Source organism: Sceloporus occidentalis, unplaced genomic scaffold (genome assembly GCF_023333645.1).
Source record: "Sceloporus occidentalis isolate IW3139 unplaced genomic scaffold, rSceOcc1.0.p SCAF_4, whole genome shotgun sequence".
Taxonomy (NCBI): domain Eukaryota; kingdom Metazoa; phylum Chordata; class Lepidosauria; order Squamata; family Phrynosomatidae; genus Sceloporus; species Sceloporus occidentalis.
Window position 1 is genome coordinate 143,272,292 of NW_028316984.1, and position 21,542 is coordinate 143,293,833.

General features: G+C 40.8%; 1 protein-coding gene and 1 long non-coding RNA gene across 2 annotated transcripts; both read right to left on the minus strand.

Annotated features, from left to right (window-relative positions):
- Window positions 1-845: 845 nt before the first annotated feature.
- On the minus strand, window positions 846-3,810 carry LOC149314761 (uncharacterized). Its single transcript, XR_016281137.1, has 3 exons — window positions 3,684-3,810; window positions 1,898-1,972; window positions 846-1,471 (listed from the first exon to the last, which is right to left on the minus strand). It is a non-coding gene; the product is annotated as an uncharacterized LOC149314761 (long non-coding RNA).
- A 6,632-nt stretch (window positions 3,811-10,442) lies between these two features.
- HAUS2 (HAUS augmin like complex subunit 2) lies at window positions 10,443-21,242 on the minus strand. Its single transcript, XM_089521874.1, has 6 exons — window positions 21,105-21,242; window positions 18,697-18,789; window positions 15,422-15,491; window positions 13,600-13,732; window positions 11,337-11,445; window positions 10,443-10,871 (listed from the first exon to the last, which is right to left on the minus strand). The coding sequence occupies exons 1-6, from the start codon at window positions 21,240-21,242 to the stop codon at window positions 10,722-10,724; spliced, it is 693 nt and encodes a 230-aa protein (XP_089378000.1). The 3' UTR covers window positions 10,443-10,721.
- Window positions 21,243-21,542: the final 300 nt, after the last annotated feature.

Genomic DNA, 21,542 nt, shown 5'->3' on the forward strand with positions numbered 1-21,542 from the left:
AAGGGCCCCCCTTCAGCTGCTCCTCTCCCTCAGGCCTCCTCCGCCTTCCTTTCTTCCAAGGACTTGACTTTCTGACATGGGGCCTCTTTTAAATTTTTGTGGCGCTGAGGGGATTTTTAAAAACAAAACAACTGCAGGGAAGGAGTAGAAAGACTGGGCAGCTGTGCTCAGTTGACCCAATAATAATTAATAATAATAATAATAATAATAATAATAATAATAGCAGTAGTAGTAACTATAGCTTTGGACTGACTCATTGGCTTTGAGAGCACACTATTTATTTACAGTATGGATACCCTGCTCTTCAGAGCCGTCTTACAAATGGTTAAGTAGACGGTTTACCATCTAAAAAAAGACATGGCACAAAAGGAGAAGGGAAGGGGATCAAGTCCAGCAGTTCTTTTCTCCCTCTGAGGCCTGGGCCATGGCAGATGGACTGCAGGGAACAGGGCAGGTTCCTTCTTCAGGCTAGCCCTGATGGAGCTGGGCCTGCCTTTTCACTCCCTCCAAGGTCCAACCCCATCCTGCCATGCAGGAACTCTCAATCAAAGCGTCCCTTGCTCCTTCCTCAATATGGCATCCCTTCAAATACTTAAACAGCACTATCATATCACATATTAACCATCTCTCTCTCTCTCTCTCTCTCTCTCTCTCTCTCTCTCTCTTTTTAGTTTTCCTAAAAGATTTGTGTGAATAACTAGACCTGGGATAAACCAGGATAAAACTCTGCATGCCTTGAACATCTTGGAAATACATCCATATCATCGATTCCATCTTTATTCATAGTACTGAGACATGTGAGCAACAGAACATACATAGTTCTGATTAAAAAAATAGTATGAACAACAAAAGCAGCATACTGGTGACACCAAACACCCAAATTCCAGAGGACATCTCCCAACAGCTGCATGTAGAAACAGCAAGGAGGACAAAACTGAACCCCAAGGGACCCCACAGGTCAATGTCCAGAGTATCAAACAGGAGTCCCCCAGCACCAGCACCTGAGTTCACCCCTTCATGAAAGACCAGAACCATGGTAGACCAAGTAGACCGTAAGTTGAACCAGAGTCAACAGTGCGATGCGGCAGCTAAAAAGACCAATGCAATCAATAGAAGTATAGTGTCTAGATTAAGGGAAGTAATAGTGCCACTCTATTCTGCTTTGGTCAGGCCCCACCTGGAATACTGTGTCCAGTTCTGGGCACCACAATTCAAAATGGATATGGACACACTGGAGCATGTCCACACGTGTCCAGTGTGTTTTGGAACTTAGAAATGGGAGGGAAGATCGCATGGCTACATTTCTGTCTCTTTCTCTTTTTTGCTGAACCCTGGAGTTTGGGCAACCATTCTTCCAGCACATAACAAAGAACGTATCATTGTGTAGATTGGTTGTGTGCCCTTTATTCAAATGCTGGTGTTACTTCCGTTTGGGAGCGATTTCCCAAAATCATTTCCCATCAGGTTTGATCTACAAAGCAAAGAAGAAGAAGTAGAAGAGTTAAAAACTCAAACATATAATGTAGTCTCCGTGACTGCAAAGGGAATTAGCTTACTTGCTGTTCACCGCTATGATCTTTGGAATAGCGATATATAAATAAAACAAATTATTATTAAGGTTTGAAATTAAGAAAAGAGTTACAACTCCCAGAATTCCCCAGCCAACATGGCCATGAGAGCTGCTGTTCAAAACAGCTTCTGGAAAGCATCCTAGTCCAGCTTTGGAGAAACTGACCATGGGTGCATCCACAGTGGAGAAATAATCCAGTTTGACACCACTGAGCCATGGCAGTTAAAGTGGCGTCAAATTGCATTATTTCTGCAGTGCGGATGCGACCAATGAGAATGAAAGAGAGAGAGGGATTTCATTCTGGTTTTGTTTGTTTGGTTCACTCACATGAATTGGTGGTAAGGTCAGTTTGCTCTCACCAAGCCTTTTCCCTGGAGGTGCTTTTGTAGCATTCTTTGACATCTGTGAAATAGAATAAAATAACCTTTAAGACTAGCTTAACGAAAGAAATTGACAGCATGAGCTTTCATAGACTTCAGTCTACTTCCTCAAATGCATTGTTCTTAACAGCCTTGCTCAGGCCTTGCAAACTCAGGGCAGCCTTCCTTGATGGGAGAATTCAAAGATGTAGCTGTGTTAGTCTGTGGAATCAGTATGTATGTAGCACCTTTGAGACTCAGTGAAGAAAAGAAGTAGGCAGCATGATGCATATGCCTAAGTTTAATGGGCAATAACATATTGCACCCAGTTAACTCAGCAGGAAACAAGAGGAAGGGCAGAATTAATATTTTATAATAATAATATTTATTTACTTATACCCCGCTCTTCAGCCAAAAGGTAGCAGCTTACAAATTGTTAATTAGACATTTGACACCACTAATTGCCATGGTTCAATGCTATGGGCCTCCCTCCTCTCTCGTGGCCGTGAGGTTGGGCTAAGGGGCTTTTTATTGTTTTTAAGGATTGTTATTATGTTTATGGTTTTGGCTGTTTTTAACCTTGTATGATGTTTGCACCTTGGTGCTCTTGTAAGCCGCCCTGATCGTTTGGAAGGGCGGGGTATAAATAAAAATTTTATTATTATTATTTATTATTTATTATGGAATTCTAGGATTTGTGGTTTTGCGAGATATTTATTTAGCCTTCTCTCTCACATCGCTCCGGTGCCACAACAAAAAAACTGCACATCTCAGAATTCCACAGCATTGAACCATAAAACTGTGTCAAACTGGATTATTTCTGCAGTGCAGATGCAGCCAACATTGCATTTGTGAGTTTCTAAATGCTCAACTGAAATTAGTTTTAAGCTACTACAATGCTAGAAATTTAGGGCCTGAAGGTAATTTCATGTTGGGCCAGGCAAAACCCTTATGGAAGGGCAATGCCCTCATTCTGCTCCTTTTCTGAAGAAATCTTGCCAAGAAAACCCTGTGACATGGTTACCTTAGGGTTGCCATAAGTCAGAAACTTGAAGGCACACAACAACAACAACAGTGGATCTTGGCTTTTTAGGTGGTAAAATGCTTTTAGGTAGATATTTTAGAGAGATATTTTAATGGATGAATGAATCCATGTAAAAATAAAATAACCCTGAAATGCAAACTGTTAGAGATGTCTAAACTTCATGGTCTTAAGAGCTCTCTCTCAATCTCTCTCTCTCTCATCCACACACACATTTACGTTTATTATTACATATTTTTACGCACTGAGGATGTGAGAGTGTAACATGGCCAAGGCCACCCAGAAGGTCTCTATGATTCAACAGAGATTTAAACCCTGGACTCCCAGAGTCCTAGTTCAGCATTCAAGCTACATAGAATCATAGAACTGTAGAGTTGGAAGAGACTGCAAGGGCCATCCAGTCCCACCCCATTCTGCCATGCAGAAACTCTCAATCAAAGCATCCCTGACAGACAGCCATCCAGTCTCTGCTTAAAGACCTCCATGGAAGGAGACACCACTACACTCTGAGGAAGGAGTGTGTTCCACCATCAAACAGCCCTTACTGTCAGGAAGTTCCTCCTAATTCTGAGGTGGAATTTTCTTTCTTGGAACTTGCATCCATTGTTCCAGATCCTGTTCTCTGGAGCAGCAGAAAACAAGCTTGCTCCCTTCTCAACATGACATCCCTCTTATATTATTATTATCCCTCCTATATTGTCAAATTACTTACCAATACGTGTATTATAGGGAAAGCTATCTCTCTCTCTTCTTTAAAATGATGTTGATGGCTGTGAATCCTGTTAAAAGCAACAGAAAACAAGCTTGCTCCGTCCTCAATATGACATCCCTTCAAATATTTAAACAGGGCTATCATTTTCACCTTTTAACCTTCTCTTCTCCAGGCTAAACATCCCTAGCTCACTGAAAAAACACTAGAATCAAGACCGATCCCATGCAAATTAAAATCACCTAGGGTCAGGGTTTTTCCCTGGATCGTTCCCTGGATCGTTAAATAGATACCCCGAGGCCTTGCCATTCAAGAACAGAGCAACAGAGAAGAAACCCTGAAACAAAGTTTGGCTACCAGTCCTGAAAAACACTAAAATCAAGACTCAGTCTATGCAAATGAAACTCAATCAGGGTGAGGGGTGTTTCCCAGCAGACAATGGATTATTAAGTAAATAGATACCCTGAGGCCTTGCCATTCAACAACAGACCAATACAGAGAAGAAACTCTTAAAGTAAACAAAAGCTTGGCTTCCAGTCCTGAAAAACACCAAAATCAAGACCCAGCAAGTGCAAGTTAAAACCACCCAGGGTCAAGGTTTTTTCCCAGTAGACAATGGATCACTAATTAAATTTACACCCTCAGGCCTTGCCATTCAACAGCAGAACAATACACAGATTAATATGTAAATCATACAATATGTATACCCTACTCACTCCCATGCCAGCATTCTCTGAAGATGCCAGACATAGCAGATGGCGAAACGTCAGGAATAAACTCTTCCACAACACGGCCTCATAACCTGAAAAACCCACAAAAAACTACACATTGAGCAAGACTTCATCCAAAACTAATCCAACGTATGCCTCAAAGAATGAGTGAATCTGTGTTGCAAACACACACTGCAGAAATAATCCAGTTTGAGACTGCTTTCACTGGACAGAAGGATGAAATGTACGATGCATCCTAGAAAAGGAGGATGTCTGGTCACCTTGGGGATGGGGAATGCTGACCAGTTTATGCTGCAATTGAAGCATTACAAATACAAACAGCAATGCACCCTGAAGCAATTTTCTCTCTCTGGGGCCTCACAAACTGTCAAAAAATGCTGGAAAACAAGAAAGTAAAACAATTAGCCAGACATTCATGTAAAATCATAATTCTAGAGTTGGAAGAGACCACAAGAGTCATCCAGTCCAGCCTTTTGCCATGAAGGAACACACAATCAAAGTATCCCCTGTGACAGATGGCTATCTAGCCTCTGTTTAAAGATCTCCAAAGAAAGATGTCATCATTCTCCATGCGAGTGTGTTCCACTGTCTAACCGCTCTTACTGTCAGGGAGTTCTTCCTAATGTTGGGGCGGAATATCATTTTCTATTGAATCCATTGTTCTGAGTCCTGTTTTCTGGAGCAGCAGAAAACAAGCTTGCTCCATCTACAATATGATATCCCTTCAAATCTTTAAACATGGTTTTGCCTGGGTACCTTTTAAAAACAGATGCTGTACATGAATTCTTTTAACCAATGATTTGTGTTCAAAGAGGCTAGACTCTTTAACCATTGTTACTGAATATACAAAACTAATGGAGGATATTAAACCTTATCTTTTACAATGCCCCCGCTATACAGCCCTTAGACAAAGGTTCCTTGATCATATTTTACATTCCCTTTCTGACTGATCTATTATTCAGCAGACGTATTCCTTTGACAGGTAACGATACATACATTACCTCCATGGTGGCAAAATTTGGTTTAGTTATTAGCAAGATTAGGCTTATTTTTCAACCAGGGGGTGATGACTAGAAGTCTCATTCATCATATGTCTATTATTATTATCATATTTTATTGATGGTCTCCTTATAAATGTTGTGCCTTGTTTTTATATATTGTTTTTGCATTCTCTGGCCTGACCTGTATTAAATTGTGATGCAGCTTTTAGCAATAAAGTTATTATTTACTGACTTACAAAACTACTGTTAAACTACACCAATGTTATTAAACCCAGTGTTCTCCACAAGAATTTTAGCAAGTAGTGAGCAATAGGCGATTCACCAGAATCTGCTGTAGAACAGACATATCAACCACCTTCTACCTGCCTAGACAACTTGACATGTTACTTCAGGGGTGGGTCACTGTGGGCAATTGTTCTGTCTCTGGGAATTGCATGGGTTCCCAAAAAATAAACTTTGTCCACCCTTTGCTAGTTGCCATAATCACATTATAAAACATCTTTGGTCGCCCACAGCTGTACTTGTGAGTTTACTCTTGGGACTCATCCAAAACTCTCAGATTAATGATTCTTAATATTAGAGAAAGGACAGGCTGAACCCCTTAACCCAGCATGACACCTTGAGGTGTCAAGATTCAACTACTGGTTAAAGCTGCATCTTGTTTTTCTGCTCACACTGCTAAGTGTTTCAGGCCAACTACAGTTTTGGAGAACAGCAAATCCATCGTGGTCTCCTAGGATGTACAAAAGATCAAATTAATAAAACCTTCAATTCCACCAGGAGATGCCCCACCCTAAATAAAGGATCCAAACCACAAAAACTACTTTAGAGCCACTCTCTAAAAAGTGAACATTGTACAGGCATACCTCAGTTAACAAAGCCTCTATTGCAAAAGTTCCTTTTTACAAAGTCTTTTAATGCTCAAAACCCTTCTTTTCCTCCTTGGCCTCTTTTTAGCTGGACATTTTCTAGCAGTATTGGCACTGGTGAAGGAGGACTGGAGACATTCAGTGTCGGGTTGCAGCAGTGTGTCACAGTAATCAATGCAACACAAGCTTGACCTAAGAAAGAAAGGAATTCTATCTCAACTTATCCTACTGGAGCTATCAGTCTGTCTGCAACAGACAACATAAATAGTAGCTGCCTCTAGAATCTTTTATACACATGAACTGCAAAATAGAAAGAAAAGGGAAAAGCAGAGTAGCCTCTCTCACTAGCTACCGTCAGCATGTCAAAAACATAGTTCTATAGATCAAAATGGGGACAAAATGCTCAAACACAAAGCTTTGATCATCTTCCTTATAGCAACAGTCAGATTGGAAATTGCTAAGAAGCACTTCTAGTCTCCATGTAACATTCATACTGGTCTATCACAATTTGAAGTCAAAGTATTGCAAGTCAATAAAAATACAATTAAAATACAGCAAAAGCAAATGCTGGAGATAACACAGTTGTAATTAATATAGAAATTACATAGAAGTTGTGCCCTCTAGTGACACTTTTTTATATAGAAGTTGTGCCCTCTAGTGACAGTACATCAGCTTATTTCCAATTGTACAGCTGCGAGTCAGCTGTTCACAAAAGAACTGGCTACTTCGAGCTACGTTTTTGATGTGTGTACATGCTACATTTCAGAGGAAGGAAATGGCAAGGCACACATGTGCCTTCAAGTTGCCTGTCAACCCCATGATTTCCCTAGCGTTTTCTTAGCCAAGGAATCCTCAGAAGTGGTTTCGCCAGTTCCCTTCTTTGAAATACAGCCTACAGCAAACTGGTTTTAGTTGGTCTCCCATCCAAGGCTGACCCTGTTTAACTTCCAAAATTAAACAGGATCTGGTATCTTTCATAGATGTTTTAAAACACAACCTGTTTTCATTTCTGCTAGATAACTCAGTAGTTATTAAATAAATGCTTTTACAAACTAATTACATGTAAATATCCAAGTGCTATCTTCCCCTACTTGCAGCTTTCCAGATGTGTTTGACTACTGTACCCATTCATAGTCCCCTAGCCAACCTGCCCAAGATGAGATTACCGTATTTTCCGGCGTATAAGACGACCGGGCATATAAGACGACCCCCAACTTTTATTATAAAAAAATAGAGTTTAGGATATACTCACCGTATAAGGCTACCCCTATTCCTTGGAAGCCGGCAGCCAGCCGTGCACACGCGCGCCGGCTCCCCAGGCCTCTGGAGGCCTGAGAAGCTGGCGGCCCCAGAGTGCGCGCACCCGGCGTACAAGACAGCCCCCGACTTTTGACCCAATTTTAGAGGGTCAAAAAGTCATCTTGTATGCCGGAAAATACGGTATCTTATCTGTAGTCCATGTACTAGAAAGCTTGTGGTTTGAGAAGGCTGTTCCAGTGCAATGCACTTACTATTAACTAAACATTCTTTAGAAATTGTTATGTGTTTTTATTCATTTGTTTCTTTCAAGCATTTTTAGATTTCTCAGCTATTAATGTATGGGCCATTTACAGGTTGAATCTCCCTTATCTGAAATGCTTGAGGTCAGAAGATTTTGGAGTTTTTCAGATTTTGGAACATTTACATATACACAGTGATTTGGAGATGGGACCCAAGTCAAAACATGAAATTGCTTTGTTTCAGATGCACCTTCTACACACAGCCTGAATAATATTTGTAATAATTTTGTGCTTGGAATAAGGTTTATGTACACTGAACCATCACAGAAAGCAAAGGTGGCACTGTCAGAGCCACTCATGTGTACAACTCTGGATTTTTTGGTATTTTGGAATTCCAGATAAGGGATACTCAACTTGTACCAGTTTTATATTATTTATTTATACCCGGTCCAGATGGTCCCTTTAGCACTTCCTGGCAATGTGCTAGGGCTGCCTCGGGGCGCCGTTTCCAGATGCCCCACAACCCTAGCACTTCACCAGCACATCATCGATGCGCGGTGCCATATACACAGCATGCACAGCAGTGACATCACTGCTGCAAGCCCTCCAGATGGACCAGCAATTTGCGGCAGTGCTAAAAGGAGCCGCTTTTCAGCGCTCCTGTTTTCCGCATTGCCGCACCGCGCAATTTGGTTGCTGCAGCATGGCTTTGTGGAAAAGAGGTGGCTCCTGGCCGTCTTTCTTGCAGTCTGTACCCCGCCTTACTTCCTGAATTGATACCCTGCCTTTCTCCCAGGATGGTATATAACGCAGCTTCATTCTGGAGTAGTGTTTTAATTTTTAGCAAAAAGAAAAATATGATAATGGATGGAAAGTGAAGTTCAAATATGGCATATAAAAAAGGTAAATCCTCTAGGATATATTACTATTACACTTAGTAATTATGTTTCTGCAGAAAACCCACTATTTTGTTCTCTCATTCTTTTTATTTTTATTCAATACATGCAAGGTAAGGAAGGAAGACCGCCTGCAGCACTGTTACTTGATGATTAAGCTGACTCCTAACTGTGAAGTCTTTTGTTAACGATAGATTTGGAATGGCATTGCTGGAGTGCATTTCTTGGGATGGGGGCAGGACACACAGTTAAATGTGTTGTGTTATGATCTGTGTTGTTGAATGCAACTCCATGAGCGATGGCAGACCTCCGTTGAACAAATCTTACCAAGAAAAAGCCATGATAGTCACCTTAGGGTCACCGTAAGTCAGAAATGACTTGAAGGCACACAACACACAATGTCCGTCCCAATAAACAGTGTTGCGGCTGCAAATCCACAGTCCTGCAGTGTCTCTCTGGAACTAAAAGGATATATCAAACATAAAAACCCAGCTCAGAATGAATGTAGGTTCTGAAGGCCCTGGACTTCCACCTCCATATTTGTTGTATTCTTCCTGTTAATGGTTGTACCATTTCTGAAAAATGTGACCTTCAAATTCAGCTGCTAAAAGCCTCAAAGCTGTAAGACAAGCCCTGAAAAATGCCCTAAACTGGAACCAAGTAAGAGAGGACCACCCAGCATGGACAAAGAGTAAACCACTCTCACCAAAATGGGTATTAATGAATTTCTGAAGCAACCTGACTAGGAAGGGTTGAAAATCCTCCAAGCCATGTATAATGAGCATGGCCCCACAACCCAACTTGGCCTCTTCAGACTTATGCACTTGGAGCCTGATAGATCCCCAGGTCAATTAAGAGGTAAAGAATGACCTGCCCCCTTTTATTTGCCAGTTGATCAAAACTGCCAGCAGTAGAAGGGATCATGCCTACATGTGGCCAAGAGCCCCTAGGATGCTAGCTATGCCATCCAGGAGCTGGCCCAACACTAAAAAGAAACAAGATGGTTGCTCCCCACCCCCACCCCAAGCCTAACAAATAGTTTCCTTGCCAGCTACCTGGTTCTTCTGCCAGTTGGGAGAAGGTTGCAATTTCCGATGTCCTCATGGTGAAGCTGCCCCCTGTTGTGAACTTGCATCTGGCATAACTGCTCCCAGTAATATGGCCCCTGTGCTCAAGCCCTTGAGAGGATTGCTCCTGCAAAACTCTTATAAGGTGTCTGTATGATCAGCTCAAGAACCCTTGAAAAAAAGCTGTTATCAGTTGCATGGGGAAAGGAATCCTAATGGAACACCCAACAGAACACCAATGAAGCTCATCAGTCCAGCTGCTGTGCCACCCAGGTTAAACACCTTGAAAAAGGGCTGTTATCAGTTGCACGAGAAAAGGAATCCCAACAGAGCACGCAACAGAGCACTAATGGAACTCATCAGTCTTGCTGCTGTACTGCCTGGATTGAGCACCACAGCAGTGGCCCGCATTGGGGCTGAATGCATGCAGGTGCCACAGCTCTGGCGTGACTGGTACTGGCATGGCCACACATCGCTTTTTCGTGCCAGTCTGAATGACCTCATAATTCTCATTGCATGTTATGATCATTTAAACATTCAATCCCATTTTACACATGCTTGTAATAATGTATATATGGTGCTGGTCCTCCACATCAGATATCCTGAGAAATACTGGTCTATTACACTAGCAGAAAACTTGACATATCACATAAATAATGTTCAACGGACAAACAGATGGAGACAAATTAGCTTCTATTTATTATCTGTTCATTGTGAACACAATTTATGATACAAAAGTTTGGATCTCCAAAGGACTAGATTAAATTCTAAACCAATCCCTTCTATTGACTGATGTTAGAAATACCTGCAATGCATTAACTTAAATCAGGGATTTGTGTTTACACTCTTATTTACCAAGCCCATTTTATTGTTTTCATTATGAATTATTTGTACAGTTACATCTGTTGTTGTATATTACAACACTAATAAAACATTAATTAAAAAACTGGGAAAGAAAAATGAAATAAAGGTAGGCTATTATTGTATACTTCGGAACCAGGTGTCTGATCCAGCAGTCAGATGCGAATTGTCCAAGATTCTCTTCTGTTTCTCTCTCCATTCCAGTATTTGATTTGCTAGGTCTTCAATATCTGCTACAAACAAATCCATCTTTGCTAGTGCACTGTCCTAGAATATGACAATGAATTATTTTAGCAGACTTTGCAAAAGCTTCAGTAACATAATTAAGGTTATTATGAAGTATGATGTTCTAACTAATGTAAGCTAAGTGAAACTAATGTAGCCGTATTAATATTCAGCATTAGCTCCAAGAAAACATCCCTTCAGACTGCTTTGGTGTGATATAATCTCTCATATTTTAGGGGAAGTTCAATATGAACTATAGTAATGCTGCATTTTTCTCACCCCTTCTCTGCCATTTGCTTTGGATACAATTCTCACAGGTCATTCTGTAATGTCAGTGTTCTGAGGCTAAGGGATAAAAGCTACCTGAGACAAAACAAAAGTCCATAGCTGAGATCTGAAACTGCAGACTTAGAGATCAAATTTTGTACTGTTAGACCATACTATAGCCAGCTGCAAAGCATGTTTCCTATCAAAGAAAGCTTACCAGTTAGTTACTTACTTACTCACCATGTTTTTTATAGCTAGAGGTAAATTAGGAAGGCTTCTCACTGTGGCTAGATGATTTTCCAGTTTTTCAATGAAAGACACTGCCAGTGCCAGCAATTCTACTGCATACCTAGAATACATCAAACAAATAGAATCACCTATTCTAAATTTTGTAATTTAAGAATCTTTTGCCTTTATTCCAAAACCCTGACTACAGTAATTTAATTTTGAAAAACATTTAAATAAACAATATAGCATTTCTAAATGAAGACAATGAATGCAATTTTGGTCAAATCTAAAATACACCTGAATAAAGAGAAAACACACACAATAATAATAATAATAATAACAATAAATTTATTTATATCTCACCTCTCTACAAAAAGCAATTGGGGCGGCATACAAAGTTAAAATATACAGTCCAAACTCTCAACCCACCCACCCCTTAAAATACAATTAAACAATGTGGAATTAAAAACATAAAACATACTTAAAAAACAATACAATAATTGTGGTGAAGTCGGAGGTCAGCAGTTAGATTTTCCTTCCAATGGCTGGAGAACTATTCAGGAAAGGCCTGCTGGACGAGATCCATCTTTATAGCTTATTAAAAAGCTGTTTAGAGTGGTAATATGACGGATCTCATCCGGCAGGCCATTCCACAATCTGGAAGCAAGAGCTGAGAAGGTCATCTGGGATGTTTTCCCCGAGGATCTAAGTGTGTGGGGAGGATTATATGGAAGGAGACAGTCCCAAAGATAGGTTGGACCCAAGCCATTTAGGGCTTTAAAGGTAATAACCAACACCTTGTACTGGGCATGGAAACTGATGGGCAGCCAGTGGAGTGATCTTAAGATCAGTGTTACATGGTCTCTTCTGGATGTACCAGAGACCAATCTGGCTGCCATGTTCTGAACTAATTGAAGTTTCCAGACCAAGCACAAGGGTAGCCATGTAGAGTGCATTACAGAAATCAAGACGTGCGGTTACCAGCGCATGTATTACGGTCTCAAGATCCCTGACTTCCAGGAAAGGGTGCAGCTGGCGCATCAGCCGGAGCTGATAACAGGCACTCCTGACCGTCGCATTCATCTGATTTGTCATGTGAAGCGACGAATCTAGGAGCACCCCCAGACTGCAAACACAGTCCTTTGAGGAGAGTGTGACCCCTTCTAGGACTGGAGGTTGTATCCTGATACCTGGGTTCGGAGCTGATACCATAAGTACCTCCGTTTTGTCTGGCTTCAGCTTCAATTTGTTTTCCCTCATCCAATCCATTACTCCCTTAAGACAGTCATTGAGAGGCGAGATGCCATCTGAAGTCACAGCTGAAGACCGACACATGGAGAAATATATCTGGGTGTTATCAGCGTACTGATAACATCCCGCCCCATGCTATGTACATGAGAAACATGAAAATGCATAATAGCTAAGAAGCAAAGAGGTAATTCTTTGTTTTCCTTTTAATCTTTTTTTTTTTTTTTTGCTGAAGTACATAGAGTGGCATTCAAACACTACATTAATACAAAATATTAAAACAATTATAAAAGCATAAACTATTAAAAACAGCAAAATAACAGTAACAAAATTAAAGCAATATAGATGTGGTATTTTACAAGCTTGCTTGAACAAACACGCTTTCACAACCTATCTAAAAATGGTAAGGAGAGCCTGCTAGATTTTTCCAGGAAGGGTATTCCATAACTGTGGTGCTACTATGTAAAAAGTACAGTCCCAAGTCTGCATCAGGGCCTCCAAAGCTGATCTTAAGGTTCATAAAGATTCAAGGTTCCTTGAGATAAGTTGGTCCTATGACTTAGAACGCCTGTACTATCAATTTAAAAATGAGCCCAGAAGCAAATAGGTACAAAGTGCTTTGATGCAAAACTGATGTGGTTTGTTTCCATTAAGTGATGTTCTTTGAGTACAGTGATAGGTCCAATTTAAGCCTTCCTGGGTTTTAAGATATTTATGGGAGGCCTTTTTTTCTCAGTCCCACCACCCTTCACAGGTACATTTGGTGAAGACATAAGGCGGCTGTGGAACAAAAACACAAACACATGGTTCAGCAATAAGCCTCTAAGATCCCTGAATGTTATAACCTGTTTTAGAAGGGTTCCTGGTAGCTGAAACTGGTTGGATATGGGCAGCCTTTCTGGCCATATTCAGCTAGGCTATAATTGATATATTATTATACTGTGATAAAATGCAGTTTTGTAATTTATTAAAGTGCAGAAGAAATGAAGGCACATTCTATTTAAATAAATCTGGAATATTTTTTTACCTGTGGAAGACAGCTTCAACAGGAAGGCTTTCTTGACACAATGGTTTGACTAGCCTCTGCCTGAGAGCCCTTTTATCTTTCAGTACAGCTTCTAGGTGCCTGTTCATTGCTTGCAGAGCCTGGCATTTCTGTGCTTTAGGAGGGAAATTAAATGAACAATGTCAAAGTTAAACATACAATAAGGGGGAAAAACAGATCTGACATAAAACAGTTCGATAGACTGAAAAACTATTCCAGAGCTGTACTAAAATTGGGTGGAGCCATCTTTCAGATACTGACAACTGCAAATCAGTCCAGGACTACAAAATAAGCAGCAGCAGATGAAATGAATTATCAGTGACCTCCACATGATGCTACAAGGAATGCTGTACTTACTTGAATATAATACAAATCAGAACAGGCCAACTGCTGAGAACAGGAATTTGTAAACTATTCACAATGTTGTTGTCGTCATCCTCATCCTCATCATCATCATGCCTCTTTTTTGGGTGGAGGTAACTTCTGGTGGTTGCACCAGAACACTTTAGAGAATATACCACATGTCCAGCCCCAAAATCTAATGCTGTGACAGCAAACCCTCTGCCACAAAACCAAGGGCACAGCACACAAAAGCCGTGCCATGTCAAGAACTGCTCTTTCCTCTTGTAGTTCATTGAACCAGTCTTCTGTGTTTCAAACAGTAAAACTTTATTTCATAGCCATAGGGGCTAGCAAGAAGACGTCTGCAGACAGAACTGCTATCATTTGCATACAACAACATAATATTCTCTTTAGCCCACCCACTTCAGTTTCTGGGGCTTTTTTATAATTCGTCCATAAATCAATACAATTCTGTGCATTACCCTTCTTAACCAAATTGCCCAGCAACCTTTATTACTTTCGGTTTATAACATCCCTCCTACCCCATCTGTGCATTTCTTAACCAAGCAACTATCTTTAACACAAAGTACCAGCCAGTGTCTGGGATTTCCCATCACTCTACCTCCCCATCATTCAGATACACAGATATAACCCACAACATTATATTAATAACCATTAACCATTAAACCTTTAAACATTAACTATTAAATATAAACATAAACCAAATTAACCAATTTATGACTGAGTGGATGAGATTCTTGTTTTTTGAAGAACCCGCCAAAAGTCCAAATGGCCTTAAAAATAAAGGACAAGGTCCCACATGCTTTATCTATACATAAAAAGAGAGCCACTGGTTAATTTTCTATGGCAATGTCCAAAACCAAGGACATTGCTTCTAGAAGAACCGTACTTTCAAGAGTATGATTCTTCTTGAAAATAAAATTCGTAGGCCCCAAACATCTTATTTACAAGCTAACAAAAATTAGGATATAATCCTTTCCCAGGCAGGTTTTAAAAAATAAATACAAAACAAAAAAATTGGGCTCCACCTGATGTTTCGTAAGTATATTTCTGTTGTGCAATAGAATGTTCCCTTACCGAAGTGCCTATTCATAGAATATTTCAACTGCAGTGTTCAAAGGGCTCATGAGAACCATCTTGTTCAATTCTCTGCCAGTCCAGAAACTAAAACATCCAAATGCTGTTTAAAAAGTTACAGAAGAGAGCCCACCACCTTCTCAAGTAGACTATTCCATTGAATAATAGCTCTATTAGCACACTAAATGTTCAGTCAACTATTATGTAGGTGGTACTAATTTTGCTACTCCACCAAGCAATGTAGTAGAAATAAGTATGATGACAGAAAGATCCATCAATGTAAATGTCTTCCATTAATTACAGCCATGGTAGCTCCTGATCTGAAAAGTGACACATTGACTTAAAACATACAGTAAATACTTACTCAGATAGAATGGATGAATAATGTCTGCTGTATCTTTTTTCATCTGCAGAATTTCAATCTCTAGATTAAGCTATAAACATTCAAATAATTGTATTTCATGTTATAAAATTGAAAGATTTATAGCCACACTACTGACAGCTAAGAACAAAATAAAACTGGACTATTTTCAAGTATTTTTATTAAAAAACTTTAAGTGCTTTTGTGCTTGTAAAAGTCACTCCATAGTTTAATGAAGAGCTTGGATTGCCTTGTCATTTAGATGGGGTTCAGTTTGTGATCCCTTCTGGAAGCTACTGTAGTTCAGCTTCTACTTGTGTGTGTAATAATTTGGCAAGCCTTTCATAAAATGGAGGTCTGCCACCCCTTTAGATAGGCACCTCCTTGCAAAGAAGATGAAGTCCATTCTTAGGGATTTATAATACTGATTTTGAAATATTTGTTACCTTGGGCTTTGTTCAATTGTTCTCTTTTTAACCTGTTAACTTCTGAGATCTGCTGATGTATTGCAGAAGACATCAGAAATCATAAACTCACTAGAGTTTATGCTTCTAACCACCCTTTACTTTCCTTACCAACACATCAAATACTTTCCTAAGAAGCAGCACATCACAGAAACTCAGGCAGAATTCAAACAATAATTGAAATTTATACTTTTTAAGGAAGAAGATAATGCCACTTATACTAATGGAGACTGTGGTTAGGGCATAAAAAGGAACAAACAATACAGACAGTGAGGCCTCTGTGGTAGAAATTTACAAAGTGTATGGTATTTTTATTTTCTTGCCTCAGGGCACCAAAGATTATACTTCCAACAAGTTTATCTTTGTTGTTCTGTTGGAAGAGAAGGTGCGAGTATTTCTCCACGTTTCACGTTCTTGGTTGGGATACAGGGCACATTACAGCAAGATCAAGAGAAGGAAAAAATTTTCTAGTAAGAAAAGAAGTGGCGGAAAAGGGTTCTTCTTTTCCAAATTTTAATTCTAAGTTTAATAAGTATGGAGATAAAATCAAGGAGCTTTATAGAAGACCAACGACAATAACGAATGGTATGATAAACAAATAAAGAAAAGTTGGAGAATATAATTATATCTAGCCTAGAAAACAGAAGTCTGAAGGGTTTACTCCAAGCTCAATATAATAATAATAATAATAATAATAATAATAATAATATATTTATATTTCCCACCTTTCCCTGCGGATCAAGGCAGGATTACATCCAATAAAATAAATACAAAATACAAAGATACAATTAATAAAATACTGACATTATTAATAAAATTGCATGACAATCATAGCAAACATGGCAGTCATAATCAAAGGGATGGAACATTTTATTTAATAAGGCTCCTATACAAGGTCGGGTGGGTAAGCCCGCTGGAAGAGATCCTTCTTAAGTGCCTTCTTAAAAGCATCTAAGGTGGTAATATGACGGATCTCTTCTGGTAGGCCATTCCACAGTTTAGGAGCAGTGGCAGTAAAAGCTCTATGGGAAATCGTTGTTAATCTAGTCATTTGGTATTCTAATAGATTCTTCCCAGATGTTCTGAGAGTGCGGGGCGGATTATGTAGGGAGAGGCGTTCCCGCAAGTAACTTGGGCCCAAGCCATGTAGGGCTTTAAAGGTGATAACCAACACTTTGTATTGCACCTGGAAGCTAATCGGCAGTCAGTGAAGAGATGAGTGTTATGTGGTCAGACCTAGATGTACCAATGACCAATCTGGCTGCCACATTTTGTACCAATTTAAGCTTCCGAACTTAGTATAAGGGTAGCCCCATGTAGAGCATATTACAGAAGTCTAAACAAGAGATTACCACTGCTTCAAGGTCCCTTCAGTCCAGGTAGGGGTGCAGCTGGCATGTCAACCGAAGTCGATACCAAGCACTCCTGGCCGTCGCATCTATTTGAGATGACAACTGTAGGGACAAGTCCAGGAGCACTCCCAAACTGCGAACTTCATCCTTTAGGGGAAGTGTAACCCCATCCAGGACAGGTTGACAAATCTCCTTCCCTGGACTTGGGGTACCTATCGCAAGTACCTCTGTTTTCTCTGGATTCAGCTTGAGTTTGTTTTCCCTCATCCAGCCCATTACTGACCCAAGGCAGGCATCCAAAGGAGAGATGCCATAGATTTGGATGTCATCAGTGTACTCATAACACCGCATTCCATGTCTCCAGATGATCTCGCCCAGCAGCTTCATGTAAATGTTGAACAGCATGGGGGACAGAATGGTGCCCTGAGGGATGCCAGACATCAGCTCTCTTTTAGAAGAGCAGCTGTCCCCCAGCCTCACCATCTGGAATCTGCACTGAAGTGCAGTGCCTCCAATTCCTAACTCCCTCAGGCATTCCAGAAGGATACCATGTTCAATGGTATCGAAGGCTGCTGAGATGTCCAAGAGCACCAACAGGGTCACACTTCCCCTGTCGACGCCCAGATGGAGGTCATCGACTAGGGCGACCATGGCAGTCTCAACTCCGTATCCTGCCCTAAAGCCAGTTTGAACTATATTACAGTAACTATAACTATGTAATTTTATAACTATATTATAATAAGCTGAACACACAGAGCTCACTAAGCCACTCTTCATAGGGCCTGGTTTCCAGACCTTTCATCATTTTGGCTGCCCTCCTTTGGACATGCTCTTGCTTGGAAATATTCCTCTTGAATTGTGGTGCCGAGCTGGACACAGTATTCCAGGTGAGGTCTGATCAAAGCAGAATAGTGGTGCTATTACTGCCTTTGATCTAGACACTATACTCCTAATGATGCCACCAAGGATCATATTGGCTTTTCAGCTACCACATCACACTGTCAACCCACATTCAGCTTGTGGTCTACTAAGACTCCTATATCCCTTTCATATGCACTGTTGACAAGCTGGGTGTCCCCCTTCCTATGTCTCTGCTTTTCACTCCCCAACCCCCCCAATGTAGTACCTTATATTTTTCCCTGGTGAAGATCATTTTGTTAGTTTTGGTCCAGCTTTCTAATCTCTTAAGGTTTTTTTTGAACACTGATCATGTCCTCTGGGGTATTTGCTACCCCTCCTAATTTGGTGTCATTTGTAAATTTGATAAGTATGTTCTGCATTCTATCATGTCTTTCAATCATTTTACCTGATCCTCTTCCCCACCACTACTCCTTTTGTGTCGTGTCTTTTTAGATTGTAAGCCTGAGGGCAGGGAACCGTCTTAATAAAAAGATTGTATGTACAGTGCTGTGTAAATTTACAGCGCTTTATAAATAAAGGTTATTAATAATAATAATAATACCTCATTGATTTCAGCTCGAAGGTCTGCAATTTGTTCAGCCTCTGAGAAACGAACAAAACAAGGAGCTGGTTTTCCACATATATCCAAAGTATCCTGTGACAGAAATACGACAATTCACAAGCAACTCAAGCATGTTTAAGGTGAACATTCACTAAACACTCACCTTGTTTAAAATTTCACAAGAGCAAATGAACTGGACATTATTCTAATGGGTAGCAGAGCACATTTTGTGCAGTAGGAAAATAAAACATGGAGAAGACAACAGGGTTTTGTAGTCAGCAGTATGGGCTTTGATCAGAAATAGTAATTTCTTAAACAGGTGAGAAAAAGTTAACAGAGTAGAAAACTGAAATGACTACTGTTAGCTTTCACAGTCTTTACAGTCTTTTATCAACATTATATTATTAGGACCAACTATCTAATTGTTCATCTGTGATCAACAAGGCTGCATGTTGTTTTGGATCCAGTTGTGTTGCTGCAGACATAACGGCATCCAGCACTGCTTTGCACCATAGCAACAGAATTCACAGACACCTAGAAAACCCTGATTTTCATCAGCAGATTTTGTAATTACTTTCATCATTACATAAATTTAGTCAATTCTGGTTGAGTCCACAATGATCTACAGCATTACCCACATTAAGTCAATCGGCCTGCTATATAGCTGGCACTAAACGAAGACCATCCTGTTCACAGAAGCGTTCCCAGGCATTGTGTGACTATTATTTGTTATTTGACGTTTTTAATTTGTTGCCTGCTTTACTTTATTGAACCCTTTCCTGTATTGTTTTGTATTATTTATATGTACTATGCTATTATTTCTTAGATTGTATGCCATGGGCAGGTTTATTCTTATCTATTTTATTGTTTGTATATACAGCACTGTGTAAATCTACAGTGCTATATAAATAAAACATAATAATATCAACAGTATTCAGGCTAATAATGTCTTTTATTATACTCAGTATATTATACAGAACTTAGTCAGGTGATAAGGGAAGATAATATTTTTCTTATAGCCTTGTTTTCTCTTCATGAGAGAGCCCTAGAGCCACAACAACTACAAATCCCAGGATTCCATAGGAGAGAGTCGTAACAGTTAAAGCAGTGTCAAACTGGATTATTTCTGCAGTTACAGATGCTGCCTAAATTCAGATCAATGAGTAAGGTCCAAAACACACTGCAGAAATAATCCAGTTTGAGACGGCTTTAACCATCCTGGCTCAGTGCTAGGGAATTTGGGGAACTGTGGTTTTGGGAATCCCAGCACAGCCATGGGAGCCCCCTGGGTGACCTTGGGCAAGTCACACTCTCTCAGCCTCAGAGGATGGCCATGGCAAACATCCTCTGAAGAAACGTGCCAAGAAAATCCCATGATAGGGACGTTGTAAGTCAGAAATGACTTGAAGGCACACAACAACAAGAAGTACACTCATCCCTCTATATCTGCGGATTTGATATTTGTGGATTTTATTATTCAGGGATTTGGTTAATATGTTCTCTCTAAGACTATCTAGGTCCTCCAGTGCAACTCTATGGTCAACTTTGGAATCAGAGATTGGAAGAGACCGCAAGGACCATCCAGTCCAACCCCATTCTGCCATGCAGGAACTCACAATCAAAGCATCCCCTACAGATGGCCATCCAGCCTCTGCTTAAATACATCCAAGGAAGGAGACTCCAACACTTTCCGAAGGAGTGTGTTCCACTGTCGAACAGCCCTTACTGTAAGGAAGTTCCTCCTAATGTTGAGGTGGAATCTCTTTTCCTGGAGCTTGCATCCATTGTTCCGGGTCCTAGTCTCTGGAGCAGCAGAAAACAAGCTTGCTCTCTCCATAATATGACATCCCTTCAAGTATTTAAACAGGGCTATCATATCACCTCTTAACCTTCTTTTCTCCAGGCTAAACATCCCCAGCTCCCTAAGTCGTTTCTCATAGGGCATGGTTTCCAGACCCTTCACCATTTTTAGTCGCCCTCCTTTGGCCACGCTCCAGTTTCTCAATGTCCTTTCTGAATTGTGGGGCCCAGAACTGGACAGTTAACTAAAAGTGGCACTGAAGGACCTGGAGATTGGTAGAGGACACTGCACTGGGCCTTCGTAGCTGCTCCAGTGCAGTCTATGGCCATTGGCCAGTCTCTGTCGGACGTCGACCACAGAGTTGCCCTGGAGGACCTAGAGATCTCTAGGGAGGCGTCGTCTCTGCGAAAACATGTTGTGTTTATTGACTGCAGCTTTTCCATATCCACGGAGCCTTGTGCCCCTAACCCTGGCGGATATGGAGGGAAGAGTGTAGTAACAAGCGGGCTTCCTACGCACCCCCTCCATTGACGTTATTGCTAAGCTTTCCACAAGAAGGCCTAGTTCTCTGACTCTGAAGCAGGAGGAGAGAAGCAGCCCGCCTCACCTGGGACACCGTCCCTGAGGAGAGGCACCGGCCCAGCATCTGCCCAGCCGCTGAGGGCTGGATGGGATCCCAAGGATTGCAAGCCGCCATTTTGAAGCTCCTTTCGCGCGCCTCACGAAACCCCGCCCCCTTTTTCATTTTTCCAAACGCCGCCATATTGAGCGTGGCTAAACCGTCGGACTGTACCATTCCGTCCCGAATTTGAAAAAGGAAGACAACGAGGGGGTGAATAAATAACTATTATTTGTAGTAAGAAAAATGCAACAAATGCCTAACAAGAGTGTGACCGCTCAACGCAACTGACTAGCACTCGCTTAGTAGAAGCGTTACTAATTTTCCTCCCCCCCTACACACTGATATATAGCGTTTCCCGGAAATGAGGTAAGAGATGTCGTGCTTTTCCTGCGGCCATTTTGATTGTGGCGGAAGTGAACCAAA

Bases quoted from the DNA above. Each gene is read 5' to 3' on its own strand.
- HAUS2 (XM_089521874.1), bottom strand. From the start codon at position 21,242: ATGAAAAAGGGGGCGGGGTTTCGTGAGGCGCGCGAAAGGAGCTTCAAA. The intron at 15,492-18,696 runs GTATTATTATTA...GAATGTTTATAG, and splicing joins TTCGAGCTGAAATCAATGAG to CTTAATCTAGAGATTGAAAT. The intron at 10,872-11,336 runs GTGAGTAAGTAA...GTCATATTCTAG, and splicing joins CTCTAGCTATAAAAAACATG to GACAGTGCACTAGCAAAGAT.